Genomic DNA, 19,317 nt, shown 5'->3' on the forward strand with positions numbered 1-19,317 from the left:
ATGTACGCTTTAACGGTCATATGGCAAGAAAGTCATGTCAATAAGCTTTTAAAATCCTTATTAGTACGGTTACTTTGTAAATTGGCGAAACGTCTCTGTTATTGGTACAATGACAGTCAATGTGACAGTATGAAACACTTATCCGCACCATCATGGCATTGATAAGAAAAAACACTTCAGACCGGATATGTTCAAATAATTGGTATCATTATGGGATACAAACAAACGGAAGTTGTTTCCAATAATCATGATAATTCTTGTAATAAATCAACAAAAATGTGACCACATACTGTGACATGGACCTCTAAAACAGTTTTTTTACTTTAAAAACTTTAACAAGAAAATTTTTGGTCTGCTGCTTGCAAGTAGCAATTTTTGAAATCGGTGCAGTGAAATCAATAGCGCTGATTGCAAATGACATCACATTTTCTCTCATTAATATGCATAAAATTAATATTTGTCTACATTTTCAGCATAACCAATGAAAAGATAACCTGATAGCGTTACAATGGCTACAAAAAGTCAAACTGATTCATATGAATTAAGGTTTTGACGACAAGCTACAACAAAAGGCGCGCATACAACAACAAAATTTGTCCGAATTTCAGGCAGCGTTGTCCAAGTCACGCACGTGCAGCTGTATTTAGTAACAAACCTGAAACCTCGATCAACGCTATTTTCAAATTCACCATCTTGTTTTGTGAGAAAAGCCAAAATCTAATATTCCAAAATTACAGAGATAAGACAGGGTAAAGTGAACTTTGGTTTCATATATGGGCAAAGTTTAGGTCATTTAATTCACTAATCTCTTTGCCCAGGTACCAGTTTTCTTATTCTTGATTATGAAACCAAAGGGTTTGCAGTTTTCTTGAGGAGTGTATCAAGATATGAGCAAACTTTTCAAAAATCCAGTTAAGATATTTATTACCTTGAGAACTGAGAAAATTTCAAATGTGGATATGGTTGATCTCACTGAATTTTCAAACTGCTTCAAAAACAACATATAGCCCAGGCACAGTGGTATCTTGGAAACAATTCTTTGATTTTCTCTGGCAAGACTGAACTAATGTCAGTTATGTAACCATGTCTTTTGTATTCAGTCTTTATTGAACGTGTCATATACAATCAAAAATATACATAAAGTGTACTCACTGAACTAATGTCAGTAAAGTAACCATGTCTTTTGTATTCAGTCTTTATTGAACGTGTCATATACAATCAAAAATATACATAAAGTGTACTCAGAAATTTTACAAACGGCAACAGGATGAACAAAAACATCCTGCTAGTATATTGTCTCAGTACACTGTATTGAATTTTTCATTGAACTACAAAACCAAGTGACTTGAAAACTGACGGTCTGAATACTGACACATTACTCTCCAAAAGATATATTTGTAATTAATAGAATCAATATTACTCGCTCATCTCAAATTACTTAAAAAAAACCAAAAAGGTTTTGGGATTGAAATTTTTCCATATTGACAATCATGAACTTTTATTCACCACTGAAGCTTCATTCTTGTAAATACGAAAGATAAATGTACAGTACATTAAATTTCTCTAGTGTCTACTGACTAGGGCTACATTTTCGCAATCTTCCTCCTTGATAACAAATTTTCTCAGCATTCACTACTTGAGGTATCTGATTTATTCTAGGAATTAGCAGGAAAAAGGAAAATTTCTCACCAAAAATGTCTGAGTGACAATTTTCCAAAATTCTCATGCTTCTATCATGCTTGCAGTGAATCTCAACTTCTAGAAATCCATAGCTATCTTATTGTTTGTTAAAAGTCCAATCAACCACATGGAAAATCAAAAGCTGTGACTTGTGGGTCCTTCCAAACATGCCATGATTGTTGCAAAAATGTAGAAATAGCTTAACCATATGATTGTCCGATTCGTAATAAATGTTTATGAATGTATATAAAATAATTTGACCAATCAAAATTCACTGTACCCTAGTTCGGCAACACAAAATCGCAGTAAAACTAGGGTAGGGGCTTATACACAGAAGTACAGCATTTTCAAAAATCCTCTGAAATCAGTGGAGGGGCTTATGAGAAGGGAGTTACACTCAGATTAGTACATTAGCTTGTTGTCCTGTTGCGGTCATAACAATATTTTTCACTTTATGAATAAGTTTGCATATTTTGGAAATGGTTTTAAAGTGGCTGGCATGATTGAAAATATTTATCATATTTTTAACATAATCTTGCAAGTTGATATTTAAAATCTGATATCAGAAAATAAAAACAGTCTGTAAAATTAAGTAGTAGATTACAATTTGCTGTATGTGATAGCCATCAGCCAGTGTGGAATGCGTATGAATCTTGGCATCAGCATTGCCAACCAAGGGTATCCACTAACTTCCATGATATCCTTAACACATCTGGAGCTAAATGGATCCCTTCCGTCAATGTCCTTGAAACCGTATTCTCGGGCCAGGTCACTTGCCATTAAAATACGACCAGTTTTCTTCATTATCTTGGGATCTGTTGAAGGAGAAACACGTGAGCACATCAGCGTCTGCATTCATGGCATAATGGGTTGGACAACAGGAACCAGTTTCAAATCTTATAAATAGGATGCATGTACCTGTACTTCGATATTAGAAGACTACTGGTTGTAAAAAAGACTTGTTTGTTGAATCAGACCCTCTTTGCTTGCCAATGGAAGTTGGCGTTACAACAGCTTAGGATAGATGAACTGAAGGGGTCTTGCAAGGTTGTCTGTAATTGGCCAATTTCCTAACATTGTTATGTTTGATCAATCTTTGAATTTGTAATACAGGTTCATAAGTCAAGCAATGAGATTACATCTTAGCACTGTAGGTAGCTTTGCAATGTTGTCTGTGATTGGCCAATTTCTTTGCATTTCCATATTTGACTGTCAGATCTATGATTTTGTAAAGTACTGCGGTAGCTCTCTTTGAAGATGACTTTAAGTTAGTATGTGCCTAAAAAGTGAACGACTTAAACTTTTGCTCAAAATTTTCCTCATGGAATCTTTCAAACATTCTCTTTCAAAATCGCCATGCAAACTGTGGTACTTGTGAAACAAATTGCCAGGATTCACCTGACATCAAAATTAAAAATGGCCGCCATCCCTGTGTTAATGCTATGAAGAAAAATAAAATTTTGATTTTAAAAACACTAAGACGGTTGAAGTTAGTACAACACACTTACCTGATGCTAGATGTACCACAGCTTTGCCAGAATACTCTGGTGTTTCTCCAAGCTTGAACATATTTGCATGCTGAAAAAACAAAAATAAGTCTTCAAATAAAAATACTTAACACAAGTTGCTATGCTTGAGAAGTCAGTTACATTGCAAGGAAATTTGGAGCATGTTGACAGCAGTCAGAAGCATATGTTCAACCCTAGAGGAGGTACAGCAGAAAAGATTACAGTTTGGTTGTTTCTTTGAACGATATGTATTGATATGTTAACAGATACTCTGACAAACTGTAAATATCAATACACAATACTGTGAGGTTATATTTGACTCTTGTCATATTATGCATCTACTTTACGGGAGTTGATAATTTTAAACGAACGTTATTTCTTCAGGACAATGAAATCCCCCAAAATCAGCCACTTCGTTCCTCATAACCATAATCAGAGTTTTATGGTAAAAATACCATCATTGCTAGTGACAGGATGAGAGAGTCACCAACAAAAATAACAGTACATTTGCTTTCCCAAATTTTAAAAGTTTTATTGACTCATATCTAAACAAGCATGTCCAGATGTGGATTTACAATATAAATTAGTTTTGTCCATAGGCAAAGCAAACTTCTTGGTGTGAGTTTAACCTATATTTGTGACAGGGGCGCTGAAATTGGAAACTTGCACACAAAAAATTTGAGCATGCCCAGCAGGTAATTTTTCAGATTTACTAAGAATGCAAAGGTGAATGTGCAGGCAAGATATTTTAAAATGTTAACAACATTCAAGGGCAATACAAACATACAGTTAAATCTTCTCCTGTCTCCTTACCGCTGCTACTCTCCCACTCTTTGCTTCTGGAGCATTCAGCATGGTATCTTGGATAATTTCAGTTCTCACAGCTCCTGGCCACAGTGATACAAAGGAGACGCTGTGACGACGAAGCTCCTGGGCACAGTCATTAGCCATTTTGTCAACCTGTGAAATGAGTTCATGCAATATGTTAATGGAGGTCATATGCATCCTCTATTTTAAGATGCACTTGCAGAGTGCTAAAACTTAGTGTCTTTTTTTTCTTAAAGGGACAAAGTTGGCCATTTTTCATGAATTTTGTTTGATGCAAGATACTACTTATATTGTTTGACATGTTGAGAGATACTGAATGAATAGGTGACCATGCATATATTTGAACCCAGTTTTAGACAAATTAAATGAAACCATTGTGAAAATGAATTAATGGTCATGACCATTAATTCATTTTCACGAGTGGAAAATTGACCAATTGGGGGCCCTGTAAAGGCTGCTTCGGCCAGCTCTCATTACTAATACATGAGGAGGCTTGTCCCAACGCAAAATTTCACTACAGTTTAAACTTCGCCGTCTCAACTTCATTCAATTTCCATTCTTGTAAAATAATACTTATATGGATACCAATGACAAATCAACCCGTCTTTTCCTGTAAACTATCACCTGGATACTCATTCACAACGACAATGTACACTCGCTCAAGTACGAGCCCGGATGTTGATTACACTTGTAACGGGGGAAATTCAAATACCCGAAAGTGTAGGGGCGACTCGCAGCGATTTCGAAGCTGTTATCCAATTGGGTGGCTGAATCTTACCAATATAATGAAAACAAATACAAATAGACTCCCTAAGTGGCTGTGAATAGTGACAATCGACCAATCAGATATAACCTTGCAAACACGCTGCGAGTCAGCCGAAAGTGTACGCTCTAACTATCGACAGTATATCCTGACGTAAAATGGCAGATTTCCTGACAAAGAGTTGGTAAGTATCCGTTTATCTGCATGACTATGAAGGTTTTTCTACTTTTTCGCGTACTTTTGAACGTTACACGTAGGCGTACGAGCAGGGAGCATTGAAACATAAACAATCGGCTGGCCGAAGCAGCCTTTACAGGGCCCCCAATTGGTCAATTTAAATGCCCAGTGACGACAGAGCCATCACCATCAACCGGCAAGTTCAAATGTGATCGATTTTGACCGGGTACGACTTGGAAATCGCAGTTTTTCCACTCGTTTGCAGGTCGGTAGTTCAAGTGAAGCCCAAATTAGGTCAGTGAGATAAATTTCAGCGCCTATGATATAGCACATTTCAATCAATCGCTCGTGAATGGGGTGTTTTTTCTGGTCCTTGAAGGTGGCTGATGAGCCTTGATCAGGGGCATCTTGATTCCACCCTTGGTTGTATAATAGGACGGGAGTGACATTGGGCGCCCTACGTCGTTTTTTTTGTCACGATTACAGTTTTCTTTTACAATTATCTACAACATCGACAAACAACAGCAAGGAATGACACATTGTTTTTTAATATTTTTTATTATCGTCATCATCATCATCATCATCATCATCACCATAACAACAACAACAATAACAACAACAACAACAACAACAACAAGATTACTCAATTCCCTGTGGTAAAAGTTGATTTAAAAAAGGCGTTTTCATCTACTGTGAATGTATTAACTGTAAACAGCATTCTTCTGCTGAAATGTACACTGAACATGAAAACTATCTTTGTCCACATTCCAGATTTTGACAGAACAACAGAAAAGGATACAAGACATCTTCATACACCTTGAAAAGAGCAAGTTAGAGAGGAGATTTCATAAACATCACTATACAAATGGAGAAGAAAACTACTAGTAAAACAGCAACCTAACAGGCTAATATGATGATTATTTTCACCATTTTTTAAATGTTGGCTGCAGTTTCTTGTTCCACCTGTTTTTGTTTACGGTTGAATTCTATTCCGGACGAAAAATTAATTTGTCAACAATAATAATGTAGTCTACATATCTGAACGCTGAGGTGACAAGCTGGATACTGTGTAACATAATATGCTTTGGACAAGAAACTGCAGTTAACATTATAAAAGCAAAAGTTGCAAAAAACATCATCAAAAGTTTATACAGCTACTGACCATTTTCATAATCCTTTCAATCCCATCGTTTTCTATGGTAAAATTGGACCTTCAGAGTTGGAAACGGGGTTAAAGGGTTAAAATGTGGTTGACAACACTTAATTATGGAGTACTTACCCCTGCTTTACCAACACCATAGGCTACATTGAAAAGATACATCAGGCCACCAGGGGAGGAGATATTGATAATCAAGCCTTGTCTTGCAGGTATCATCATTCTGGCTGCATAGACCGACGCAATGTAATGACCTCTGTATATGTGAAAGGAAAGTGACTTGGTCAAACACTGTCACTTGTTCTCGGAATGTAACTTGGAGATAGAAAGAATGGACAATGCCACTGAGGCTGACTTAAACTGATTGTGGCTGATTGCTTTTACTTGCAGAAGAACCCACAACTTTCCAATCTGGAATTGCACCAAAGTATATTTGCATATTCAAGGGAATAATTGTATAATACAAAGTCTTCTCATCTCTGTTTCTCGGTATGTAAATTCAATCATTGAAAAGCTACATGAAAGTTAAACAGTTCAATGTCTGTTATGTGGCGCATCAAATATACAAACTGGTAAAGGTAAAACGACATCAGAATTTCTTTTGTATAACATCTTTCTAGTTTGCACATATTGATTTTCAGAAGCGAGTTTAGAGACAGCAATACCAGTTGAATTTTGATCAAAGAGGGGCATCAAATCAAGTCTACAATGGGTAGATCATAAACAATGGGTAGATCATGAAAATAAAGTTTACTTTTCATTTGCATTACCTCAGTCCAACAATATTGACTTCATCCCAAAATTCTGGAGGTAGCTCCCAGAATTTCTTCCCCATTGCATCACCAGACAGAGCCTGAATTAACACAATAAGCACAACCTCATATTGCAAAGATCACTTTTACTATAAAGGGGCTTCGCAGTGAAAATAGCCATATAAGTATGAAGTGTTTAGCTTATAAGCATTTTACAAGACTATAGATGTACCATATGTGGTTCAGATGTGACACTCATTGTTAAAACTGGAGCATAAAGAATTGGAGGTACACAGATTGTACTCACAGTGACTGCAGAATAGGCATTGTTGACGAGGACATCCAATCTTCCGTTCTGTTCAGAGCTGACCCTGTCAAACAACTTCTTCACCTGTTCATCGTCACTGTGATCGCACTGAACTGGAATGCACTGACCACCACGTTGTTTGACCTACACAGGGCAGAAACAAGTGAAAAGTTTTCTGATCAGGGTGTGCTCTCAGCTAAACTTTTACATCTCCGACTCAAGATGTTACATGTACTGGTTCAAGTTTAACATAAGGATATTTCTAGAAGTGTCCAAAGCGTTCATAAGTTAGTGTGTACACTCTTTAGTTTTGCATATTACAATTATGCCTCTGTAGTAGGTGATATAGTTAAAGGTATACAGTCACCTGTAATCTAAATATGCCCATATATGGTCAAAGAGGCGTTCCTTGGTATTCAAAATGCTCATGTGAGGGCGCTGTTTTACAAAGCAGCCACATGCTTAAAATCTGTGATTGGTTAGATTTTCTTTTTCCATGGTAACTGTAGCAAAATTGGAACACGTGACAGTATACCTTGAAGGGCATCAAATAAATATATGCTGAATGTTAGAAGTTGAGGTAGTTTTTACATTATCTTCTGTGTGTATGGCATGCACAGTTCATCATTTTGTTACAGGCAATTTTTAGCTTCCAAGTGAATGGCAATGGCAATTACGAACAGAGTTCAGCGAATATGGTTGACTGTTGCAGTTTTGAATAAAGCAGGTGTATATAGACGAAAATACACCATGGTGTAAGGCCATGCAGTGAGTCATGAAATAGCCAAGTCTGGAACAAAAGTGATAAAATCAGATATATCGAAGATAGTTCGGTAGATCGCATAAAACTATTACTGGAGGAGATGAAATGATATGTGAAGCATTGTACCTCTTCTGCAGTTTCCTGCAATGACCCTCTTAAGCGAGAATCTTTAGGTGCGAGTGTTCTACCTGTAGAAAGGTAAAAAAGAATAAATTCTATTAATCTCTTCCTTTACAGAAAATGAAATGCATGATTTGTTGCAGAAAATTCTTCCTTGACTCATTATCTTGCTACGATTATGACTGGCAAAAAGGTCTCCTATGACCAGATGTTTTATGGAAAAAGTCATAATTTCTTTGAGCTTTGCCAAATTGTTTGAAATATTTTGTTCTGTTAATTTGTTAGTTTGGTGTTTGTTCTACATACATGAATATCTTGCATAAATACTCTACTCATGCAACGCCAGGTGCAGTGCTTTTTGTTGCTCTGTGAAAAAAGTCGACAAGTGAATTTCATTTTGAAAATTCAGTGTTACATTATTGTTTGCAAGCCGTGTATTGTTTAAGTTGAGGGGAGGGGGTAGGTTCATAAATGAATGGAATGCATTTATGAACGGGTTATCACTTAATATGAATGGAAGAGGGTAACTGCATGGCTACCTGGAGGAGCTGACTTCGTTGTTCAGAAATATTTCTATAAATTTGATAACATGGGATTTAAATGATTCTTTTGAAGTTTGTAATATTGTGAGTATTGTTGTTATCTTAGTGTTTATGCCAACACAGGCAAAAATAATCAATTTGCACGGAAATAACAAGGTGAATTGAAAGTTGTGTTGTCAATCAAGATTAAATACAAGGTCTGAATGCAAATAAACACTGAATAGAAAAAACATTAATTAAAAAAACATTGGATCAAATCATGAAAAATATTGGCATTTTGACTTTGTTGATACCTACTTCCAAACCAAGAAATGCCAAACAGTGAAAACCTCAGATATTTTCCTCAGGTAAAACATTGACAAAAAGACCTTATAGAATGCTCATTGTAGTCAGCCGCACTTCATGAAATGAGCAAAATAATTCTGTACCATTTTGCTGTCCTACAATTTGATTGATAGATTTGTCAAAGTGCGCCCTCAAATGCAAAATCTTTCAGTATACCTTCTGATGTTATTGATTTGACGTCACCAAAGAGCAAGCCTAGGTATTGACCCGGAGGAGCCTGGTTACTTATTCCAGCCTACAAACACAGACTATTCATGAAGTAGAACCCATTTAAACAAATTTTCTTTACAAATTTCATTCTGTAAATGAATGACAGTAATTCATTATGGTACTCAGACTGACCTGTGATGTATACAGTCGCACCGGCTTCAGCAAGTTGAAGAGCAATACCTTTTCCGATACCACGGCTGGCACCAGTGACAATGCACACTTTACCAGCTAGCACACCAGACATGATGACTCACCTGCAATAATAGATAAATGGAATTTAAGAGTACCAAGTGCCATAAAAGTGACTGTCAATTGACCATAGTATGTGTCATCAAGTCAAATTTCAAAGACAAGTTCAACTTCAAATTGAGGTGAAATATGTTCATACAGAAAACAAATTACATGTGCACCTAAGAAGGCAAATAAGCTTACGATAAGGTTGTTTTCCTGTGTCTAGGCAAATAAAAGTAATACTTTGATGTCACACATATGCATTAATTTAATAATGTTGAAGATGATGGTTGACTGAAATAAATTATTGATTGTTTTTGTCTTTATCAATTTAACAACAGCATGCATACCAATAGACACTGAGGGCGCTGTTCTACATACCACTGGAATTTTAATCAAGCTCTGGGACATTGGAAATTAAATCATAAATACCTCAATCATTATAAAATAATTAAATATCTAATGCATTGGGAGGATATGTCAAAAGCCAGACTCATCTGTGTTTGAAATCTTTCTACAAATGTCAATTAGATTTGAATGAAGTTTATTCTCTTTTCATAATGCTTGGAAGACCTGATATTTTAATCGTAATTCTTTGCCAAGGAGTAAATGCAGTGGTTGCTTTCCAAATTGAATGACAGGAAACAAATGTGATGAATATCTCCCATTGCACATTTTCCATTATGACAGTAATTCTTCTGAAAATTTGCTGTAGTTACAGTAAAGTACCTAGATGACCAATAATGGAGGCCATTAAAAAGGTAAAGCCTTTTTTCTCATCCTCGCATGTGTCAATGCATACAAACCATGTTAACTGTTTTTCAATTTGCTTGAGAAAGTTGAACAAAAAATATGACAGTGAACTACACATGGCTGAAAATTTTTTATATAGATAAGATCCTATGCATGCACCACAGGCATTTACCATGATTATGAACGGTGAGCGAATTGTCCATGTCATCTTGCTGCTTGCCAAAAGTACTGACGCATGTAAACCTTTCTGGGTTTTTTCTAACTTTGTTGGTACTTAGATCAGGTGAGTGAAAAATGTTTAAATAAAATAAATCGTCATTTTGTTCTGAGAGACCTAAGATGAGGAACATACCTAGTTTTATTTTTTGGCCTTTGAAGTTTAGTAATATTGATCCACAATCAAAGAGAGTGATTATGACACATAAAATTGTCTGGACTATTTCGGAACAGACACCATTGGAAATGTATTAGGATATTTATACTTCTTCATGGCCTAAAGGGTAATTAATAGTGAATGCTTTTAGATAATCTTTTAGAAATGTATGCAAATTGATGTAAAGACACTTGAGGTTAACTTACAAACTTTTCAGCAGTTTTCCAAAATTTGACAGTAATCTGACTCACTGTGTAGATGTCGCTGTATCTGTCTTTGCCTCTAACATGATTACACAAGTTACATAACAATGACTAACACAATTTCAAGGATACTGGAAGAAGATTGTAGCCTGTGTCACAGAAGGTCCATTTGTCCCTACTGAACATGCAGCAGATAGACTACTGCAGTTTCCTAAGGGGATGTGCATTACTTGAAGTGTACATACAGGGAATTCATTCAGAGTGTCAATTTTGTCATAATTTTTACCAAGTAATGAAACAAAACACACCACCCAAAAGAAATGAGAAAAACATGAACGGTGAATAAAATTGGCATAAGTCATTAGCCACACCATTCATTGAAGTTGATGAACAGTTGCGGAAAACATGATTTTTTGTTCATTTATACCATGGCACATATATACATAATACTGTTTACATTGCAATTTTGCATATTATCACCAGTAAATGCGGATAATAAAAATTATTTTGTAGAGAATGTCTGAAATAGAGAACATCCGTGACAAATGTCAAAGATTTCCACAATTAACGCCGACTACAAGAATGTCAACCAAGAAATATATAGCATCGAGTCAAGGGGTCCAATTGACTTGGGTCCAATTGGCATGGGGTCCAATAAACCATGGAGGTAGTACCTCCATGAATAAACCAAGGCCTTGCTTGCTGCAGATGCCGTACAGTATGTTTTACCGTCCAACACACGCCAGGCAAAACCTCGAGCTACTGTCCTGCAGCAAGGACAACTTTATAGTAAATCAAGCAGTCAAAACTGTTTAAACCGCTCCAAACCATTGGTATTTCAGACTTTTTTCAGTTCATTTAAAGCTTACCAGTTCTTTTCACAATCGCAGTCGACGAAGATGTTGCAAACGTCTGCTACTTAACCTTTGCCCCAGAACAAAAGTCAAATTTTCGTTACGTATATGATATCATAATAATCTTCGTAGATATAAGGCATTTGTTATTGAGACTTAGTCCTGTCTTAAATGTTTATAAAATTCATCAATGTGTGATTTTCGAAACTGCCGGATGCGAGAAATATCCCGATTATTTTTTTCCATTAGTGATTAGTTTGGAACGAGGATGTGTACCACCCATCATCCCTTTCTACTTCCTTTTCGTTTCAGCCATCTTCGCCACATCACCTGTGTGAAGGAGACTCACAAAAATAACACGATGTCTGCGAATATTTTGACAGTATTGGCCAAATTCTACGACGAATACCAAAAGAACACTCCACAGAAGTTGAAAATCATAGATGCATACCTCACATATATCATGCTAACAGGAATTGTCCAATTTGTGTACTGTGGACTGGTTGGAACATTCCCATTCAACTCATTTTTGTCGGGGTTCATTTCATGTGTAGGATCTTTCGTTCTTGCAGGTAAGACAATTTAGAACTTGCATTCCTTCATTCGTATCTAATGTATGTTAGTACCTTAATTTCATACCTGCCCTGGTGATTTTATCGATACTTTGCGACTGTCGGTCGTCATTCATTTGAGGTCACATATGGTATGTTGGTGGCGCTTCATTGTTATCATCCTGAGAAGTTCGGATCTGGCGTACGGCAGCCAGTTCAATACATTTCCTTCTTGTAGTACTGAGTGTTGTATCATAATGCAAATTGATAAATACTTTTAAACGTGTCACAAATACTTATCAATAATTTTTGCAAGACAGTTTGATATTACAGTGCATGATTTTGTTTGAATAACGTAATTTCAACATTCAATTATTACAGTTTTACTATTTAGGGGTGTTCCCGGGTGGGGGATTTCTGTTCATTTGGAATTGGAGGTAAGATACGTTTGCACAGTTTGAAGTGTCACGCCACAAATACTCTACATTTATACAATAAGGTTTGAATCATATTTGCGAGATCCACCCTCTAATAATGCAAGTAAAAAAAACCTGATGTGTAGATTAAAGCATGTTCATCATTAATATGTGCATACTTATCACCACACAAGAGACAATTGTTTCATTTGTTTTATATTTCAGTGTGCTTACGAGTTCAAGTCAATCCAGCCAACAAATCACAGTTTTATAACCTGTCACCAGAGCGCGCCTTTGCAGATTTCATTTTTGCCAGTGTCATACTTCATCTTGTCGTTATGAACTTCATAGGTTGAACCAGTAACAGTACAAAGAAAAGGTTAGATTATTATATTTGTGTTCTTCTTTGTGGAAAGACTTCCTTAATTAAGGCAGCCACCTAAAATTTTTTTATAGGGTAGGATATACAACACTTTTTAAGTGTGCTAAACCTAAAACTAGCCTAAACTCCTCCAAAAGTTGGAAAAATGCAAGTGTTGTGAAATTATTGCAGAGTAAATTGGAAGTTTGTAAAAGGACTTACCAAGCAAATATCTTCAATTGCTCCACAAGCATTTTGGTAATCTCTGTGACAGAGAATTATTATGGCTAACCTAGGGGGTCATTCGTAGTCAAGGTAGCAAGCATGGAAAATTTTGTGTTTTATATGTAGTAATTAGAATTTGTCGTCAGTTCCTAATTAGTAAAGGAATGACGAACAAAAGTAAAAGTGCACATTTACTTCAAGTTAACACCAACTAGTGGAATGAGCATTGTAATGGGAGACCTAGTGAGCGGAAGGGATGACACTGGAGTGTTGAGTCACACTATGGAGGGACTGCTGTTGAGCATGTGTACCAACTTTGACTTGCAGTATAGACAGTGGAGTGGAAGACCTCCCTCTCTGACTATCTGACCTCCCTCTCTGACTATCTATCTATCTAATTGTATCAATGCTTGCAATCTTAAATATTGTGTTGTATGGTTACTTATTCAGATTTGTGCATTTCTCCTCAGGATGCAGACTATGAAATGGATTTCCATGAAAGAAGGAAGACAAAAACACAGAAACACTTTTACTGGAAAAGAATTATGATCAAATGAAAGATGTATTTTGAATTTTATATTACAAAAGTTACACGCTATTAAAACAGAAACGGAATACGTCTTGTCTGTGTCTATTTACCATAGTGCCACCTTACCATGGCCACCAAGTATGACAACTCTGACACTTTGCAAAGCATTCCATTCCTTCACATACTATGCCACTTTCATACATACATTGCAGTTCATCAGTCCTAGTTGAAAGACAGTGTTGCCAACAGGTAATATACAGCCTAAAATAACACTCCATCTCACAGCTCCAATTGGCTATGCATTTCAGTCCATCTTGTACCATACTGCTTGTACTTCAGCTTTTCGAATGGCAAACTGGTAAAGGCAGATTTGGTGCGCATGTCCAGTTTGCTCTGAGGGCTGCACTACGATAGTGGAAGGCACATTGGTGTATGCAACTTGGATGTGCAGCAAATGAGGATAGGTAAAGAAGACTGAGCGTGGACCAGGCAGCAGCCTACAAAGGCGGCTTTCCCTCTGCAAATAGTGATCTATATTTGTGTACGAATCAATCTAATGGTAAAAAATTGCATGTAGATGCTATATCATGTGTTTCTACCAGGGGACAGTGTACATGTTCACCATTACCAGAAGTGTCGTTTAGGCAGTTGATTGGGACTTTGAAATCTGCAACTTACTTTTGTAGAAATTATTTTCATCAGACCCATAAACCAAATAAACCCACTACTGCTAAGAGCTCAGAATAGTACCTGTGAAAGGTTTACTGATGATTGTTCCCCAAACAAAATGATATACAGAAGTACAAAAACGCGATTTAATAACATCTAAATGCCAGAAGACTGGAAGAAGGAAATGTTTCTAAGGACTGTCCATGAGAGACTTGCCAAATCAAAGAACGTACTAAAGTATTGTTTTTAGTCTATAGACCAGCAAGTGCACATACAATTATGATCATGAAATGGCATGATAGGGTGTTGTTACAGTGGGAGGGACTAGGCCCACAAAAGTAGTATGACATGGTCCCCCCCCCCCACATCCTTAGAGAAACAATGGATTTCCCATCTTTATGTTGTCTTTGGATGACACTCATTATAAAGGTTTTGATGAAAAGTATTTAGGTATATGTCACCTTTCAGTTCTGTATGCATAGGACAACCTTTGCTTGTCTGCACTGTTGCTGGAGCACCTTTAATGTGAGGCAGTAAATATACTTTGTGAAGTGAAGATAGACTGAAAGATTCATCGCTTAAGGGCATTCTCTATGCTCTTGGGGGAGCGTAGATTGATCGATTGATGATTGGGCTCTGCAAGTCCATAATTTTCATTGGAAATAAAGCTTCTCCAAACACAGGAATCTGTTTAACAAAGTAAACACTGTAGATTTGAAGGAAATTTCTATCATGTGCCATTCAGCTCTTTTTCGTAAAACCTTGCTGTGCTCCAAATTTGCCCATGACCAGTGCCAACTTACAAATAAACTGCTTTTCATTACTGGCCAGAGTATGAGCATGGTACCTTGCAAATGCACCAATATCTATAATAACAATGAATACTTCAACGGCAATGTGAGTGCTCAAGGAAGACATACAGATTCCCACGATACATGTACAAATAATTCCACTTTTATTTCATATTTTGAGCGTTATTAAAAAAAATACCACAATTATACGGTGTCGCTCAAATTTGATCAGAATTGGTATATACCAGTATGGTTACCAAAGATCAACAATAAATATTGTTTCTATCTGTTTAGTGCAGGAAAATTCTACGTTAATGTTATGACAATGATTTCTGCACAGTACAACCAGAAAAACAGGAAGAAATATTTAAACCAGAAAAAAAGAATGACAAAAGTAAATAAGGTCTGAAACTTTAGGTACTGGATGTCAACTTTAGCAACATGCACAGCACTACAGCTAGCCCCTCTCAGTTTGAGCATATACAGTCTCCCCCCCCCCCCCCCCCTCTACTGTCTATGGTTTGAGCAGGTCTTTTAATATGTAACAGTTCATAAACAATGACAGGAAATAACACAAGCCTGTTTCAGTCACTGGCATGCCATCACTCATGCACATTTGCAGGATTTCCCTTTTTCTTACCTCATTTGCACATTTTTGACACTGACATGTTCATTTGAACAAATTCACATCTCAACCCCTGCATCTACCTGTACACCAAATACTGAGATTGTAGCTTCGGCGGTATGGGAGCCTTTGTGTGTGACGGACATACATCCGCACATACATACCCACAAACATACAGACATACAGATGCCACCGACTCATCATATAAGCTCTTTTTGGTATTTATATACAAAACCAAATATGAGCTAAAAAACAAATGTCAAGCATGAGGATACACTGAAGGCAGTCACCCTTCTATGGCCAGAGTATTCAAAACATGCACGAACTAACATATCTCTGGCTGAAATGGTATGCCTGTCGGAAACTTACACAGGAAGTACTGATAAATTCTGAAAGGCATTTTGAAGGATGATTTGTGTGGATTTTTTTTTGAGAAACCTGCAGAACTTAGAATAATATTGCACTGCCATAAAATACTGCTTCCATCAACAGCTAGTTTGAAGGCAATAATATTAGCAATTGAAAGAAATGAACTGATTATCACTCATCCCTCTTTAAATACGAAAACTTAGTTCAATCTCATTGTTTTCAAGGACATGTCTCTGGTCAAACACTTCAAAGTCAGGATGATAGGGCAATACAAAAGTTTGTGAATATGTAAACTATAGTATTGCTATCATTGAAAGTTAAAAAAAAAAAACATCAAAGGGAGAGCATGAATTGTTTTAATGAAATTGTGACTTGACTGAAAGCTAGATGTATAAGACTTCAAAAGTAATTTTGTTGATAAATTAAAGAAATACCACTGAAATATTGCGATCCACCGGAAAACAACCTGGCCCTACAAAACTGTTCAATATGAAAATATCAAATGATTTTTTAAAATGAAGATGGCAATTTCATTTGAGATGGGCATGTAGGAGTGAATGCCCTTTTGTGATTGAGCCAAGATCCAATGGGTCACAAAAGGTCACAAAAAGGTCACTAACACCCACATGCCTACAACAAGTAGAACTGCAAAAAATTGTAATTTACAACTGCAGTATTGTTTTAAAGTAGTATACGCCTCAAAATTGAAAGACATGAACTTTTGCCCAAACTTTCCTTGAGGAACCTTTAAACCGTTTCCTTTTGAAATCAAAATTTACCTGGCAAAAATTGGTGCTAAAGAAATTACCCAATATTTACTTAAACTTGAAATTAAAAATGGCTGCTATCCCTGTTATCTGTAAGGAAAAGTGAAATTTCCAATTTTCACAAAAAGAAGCGAGTGAAATCTTTAGCTGCTTCATGAGCTTCAAAATGAGCCCCTACAAAAGGTAGACCAAAAGGTTTTGTAAACGTTTCAGAGTCCACACTCCAGTATGTGTCCCCGAGGCACATTCGACCTTAAGAGCTCAGAATCAAACCTTGAAAAATGCTCATAAGTATACACTAGTTGAAGTACAATTTGACAGTAATGCACTCAATCGACAAGTAATGAATTATATTCACTACACTACTGACCCTTGCTTTCATACATATCTGGTTGAACTCAGTGTTTTCTTCGGTTGGCTGAAAATTATCACATCAAAATTTGGATGTCAGGGTGAAATTATCAAAGATCAACAATAAATTCAAATTTCCAGCACGTTTCAGTATGGTTCCACTCCCAAGTCATGATTTCAGTCATACGACGTGTAAATTATTCCAACATATTTAGTAATCTGCTTGTCAAAACTTGAACGATATAGAAGGATACCAATGGTACAAAAAAAATTCCATTCAAATTAAAATGTACTTTACTGTATGGAAAAACAATTTTTGGAGTGTAAATCTTTGAAAGCTCATCCTCTGCTGCTGTTGATATATAAACAATCCAAATTCTGCAGAACTTTGACCAAGTTTCAGACCTGTACATAAGTTAGTATGCGCCTCAATAGTGAAAGACAAACTATTACTCAAACTTTCCTCTATGAAACTTTCAACCATTCTCTTACCAAATCAAGAATAAAAATCTTGGGAAACTGTGCAAAGTTTGATACTTGAAATATTTGAAATTCCGAATCGCCGCCATTCCTTTGTTTACTCTCGGAGGAATATTTTTTTTTAATTTTTGAAAAACTACAGCGTCAAAAACCAGAGCTTTAAAATGAGCCTTCACCAGGTAGACCAGAAAAGAACTGTACGAAGCATGAATATCTGTCCCCGAGGCGACTTCTACTTTAACATATATCTCCGTTGTTGTTACATATCAGAAATAAATTTGAAGACTACGTTACACGAGAAAGAAGCCGTCTCAGTTACCCATTAAGTCTATTGAGTCTTTAAAATAAATTACAGAGATATCACCATGGTAACAATTGTAACCAATGTGGTCAAAGACAACATGAGTTTTTTGAACAGAAGATGGTTTTAAAAAAGTTATTTTTGTGGCATTTTTGAAATATGAATGAATACTACATGTATATTAAATTCATATTTTACAGTACATCATGTTGATTTCTGTCACTTTTACAGCATGTAATAATTATTATTACGGTCACAGAAATCCAAAACAGTTCCCACTTTACACTGAAATCATTTTTCAAAACATTGTTGAACACACTCTGTAAATGTTTGTAATTACGTAATTATCAAGTTAAAAATGAATATTTACAGTCAAAGACTCTACTACAAATTGTACATGTGTGACGAGTTAGTAACAAACTCGATATAATTACCCCCTAGTCATAATTTACACTTATTAACACAAAAGTTAAGTCTTTCATTGTTATGTATGATATGTAATGATATAGAGTCAGCAGATTGATGCATTCAATATGAAACATCAGCAAATCATTACTTCCATAAAAACCCTATCAATTCGACCAGATAAAAATAATTACGATTTAAATAGTTGAATTATTAGAAAATTAACGAAGCCAAAATAATTTTAATTCATAAGTGATATTCTTCCCATCTTGGATGATTGAAACATATAAAGGTGACTTTCCTGAAGTCCTGACTTAGTCATTTTGTGCTGTAAATTGTATTGTTCTGTGTATTTTATCTAAAATAAAATGTTCAAAATAGTTTGTCATGATAGGTTGGTTGAATTAATAGAGATTGAGAAAGTCCAAATTTCCATATGTGGCTGAATTGATATGGGGTAAAATAGAATTATGTTTTGAGAAAAAAATAAGGTGGTTGAATTAACCCTTTTCCTGCCAGACAGTATCACTTCCCCATCAGCCAAGTCAGTAAAAAGCAGTATTGAGCCAAAACATGACGTATTTTCACTCGCTTGGCTTGGTCTGTTATAGCATCTTTAGTCCTAAAAATCAAGTTTACAGTATTTATGTTTTCAACAGCCTTCAAATTTATAGTATTATGTTAAAATACACTATATGGAATATGTTGTGTTTCATTAACTTTAACCATCTTGACCTGATGGTGAGATATGGACTTGGCAGGAAAAGGGTTAATAGAGTGGTCAAATTTATAGGGTTTTACAGTAATTAAACTAGTATTTGTTCCAAATCACGGATGACATACATTTTGATTTTTGGACTCACATTGTTCCTTTTTTGACAGCATGAAAACAGAATGGAAGACAACACTTCA

The 19,317-nt window shown here is 36.0% G+C and overlaps 1 protein-coding gene across 1 annotated transcript; it reads right to left on the reverse strand.

The window, feature by feature from the left end:
- Positions 1–1,179: 1,179 nt before the first annotated feature.
- LOC139147738 (dehydrogenase/reductase SDR family member 1-like) lies at positions 1,180–11,717 on the reverse strand. Its single transcript, XM_070718906.1, has 9 exons — positions 11,581–11,717; positions 9,284–9,405; positions 8,061–8,122; positions 7,172–7,315; positions 6,883–6,965; positions 6,236–6,368; positions 4,002–4,148; positions 3,189–3,258; positions 1,180–2,495 (listed from the first exon to the last, which is right to left on the reverse strand). The coding sequence occupies exons 2-9, from the start codon at positions 9,393–9,395 to the stop codon at positions 2,281–2,283; spliced, it is 966 nt and encodes a 321-aa protein (XP_070575007.1). The 5' UTR covers positions 9,396–9,405; positions 11,581–11,717; the 3' UTR covers positions 1,180–2,280.
- Between the last annotated feature and the right edge of the window lie 7,600 nt (positions 11,718–19,317).

This window comes from Ptychodera flava, chromosome 13, assembly GCF_041260155.1.
Source record: "Ptychodera flava strain L36383 chromosome 13, AS_Pfla_20210202, whole genome shotgun sequence".
NCBI lineage: Eukaryota > Metazoa > Hemichordata > Enteropneusta > Ptychoderidae > Ptychodera > Ptychodera flava.

What these genes read in the sequence shown, in the direction of transcription:
- LOC139147738 (XM_070718906.1), bottom strand. Translation starts at nt 9,395, where the DNA reads ATGTCTGGTGTGCTAGCTGGTAAAGTGTGCATTGTCACTGGTGCCAGC. An exon ending in ATGCCTATTCTGCAGTCACT is followed by an intron (nt 6,966 to 7,171) that starts GTGAGTACAATC and finishes GTGTTAATTCAG; the next exon opens with GCTCTGTCTGGTGATGCAAT. An exon ending in GTCAATATTGTTGGACTGAG is followed by an intron (nt 6,369 to 6,882) that starts GTAATGCAAATG and finishes TCACATATACAG; the next exon opens with AGGTCATTACATTGCGTCGG.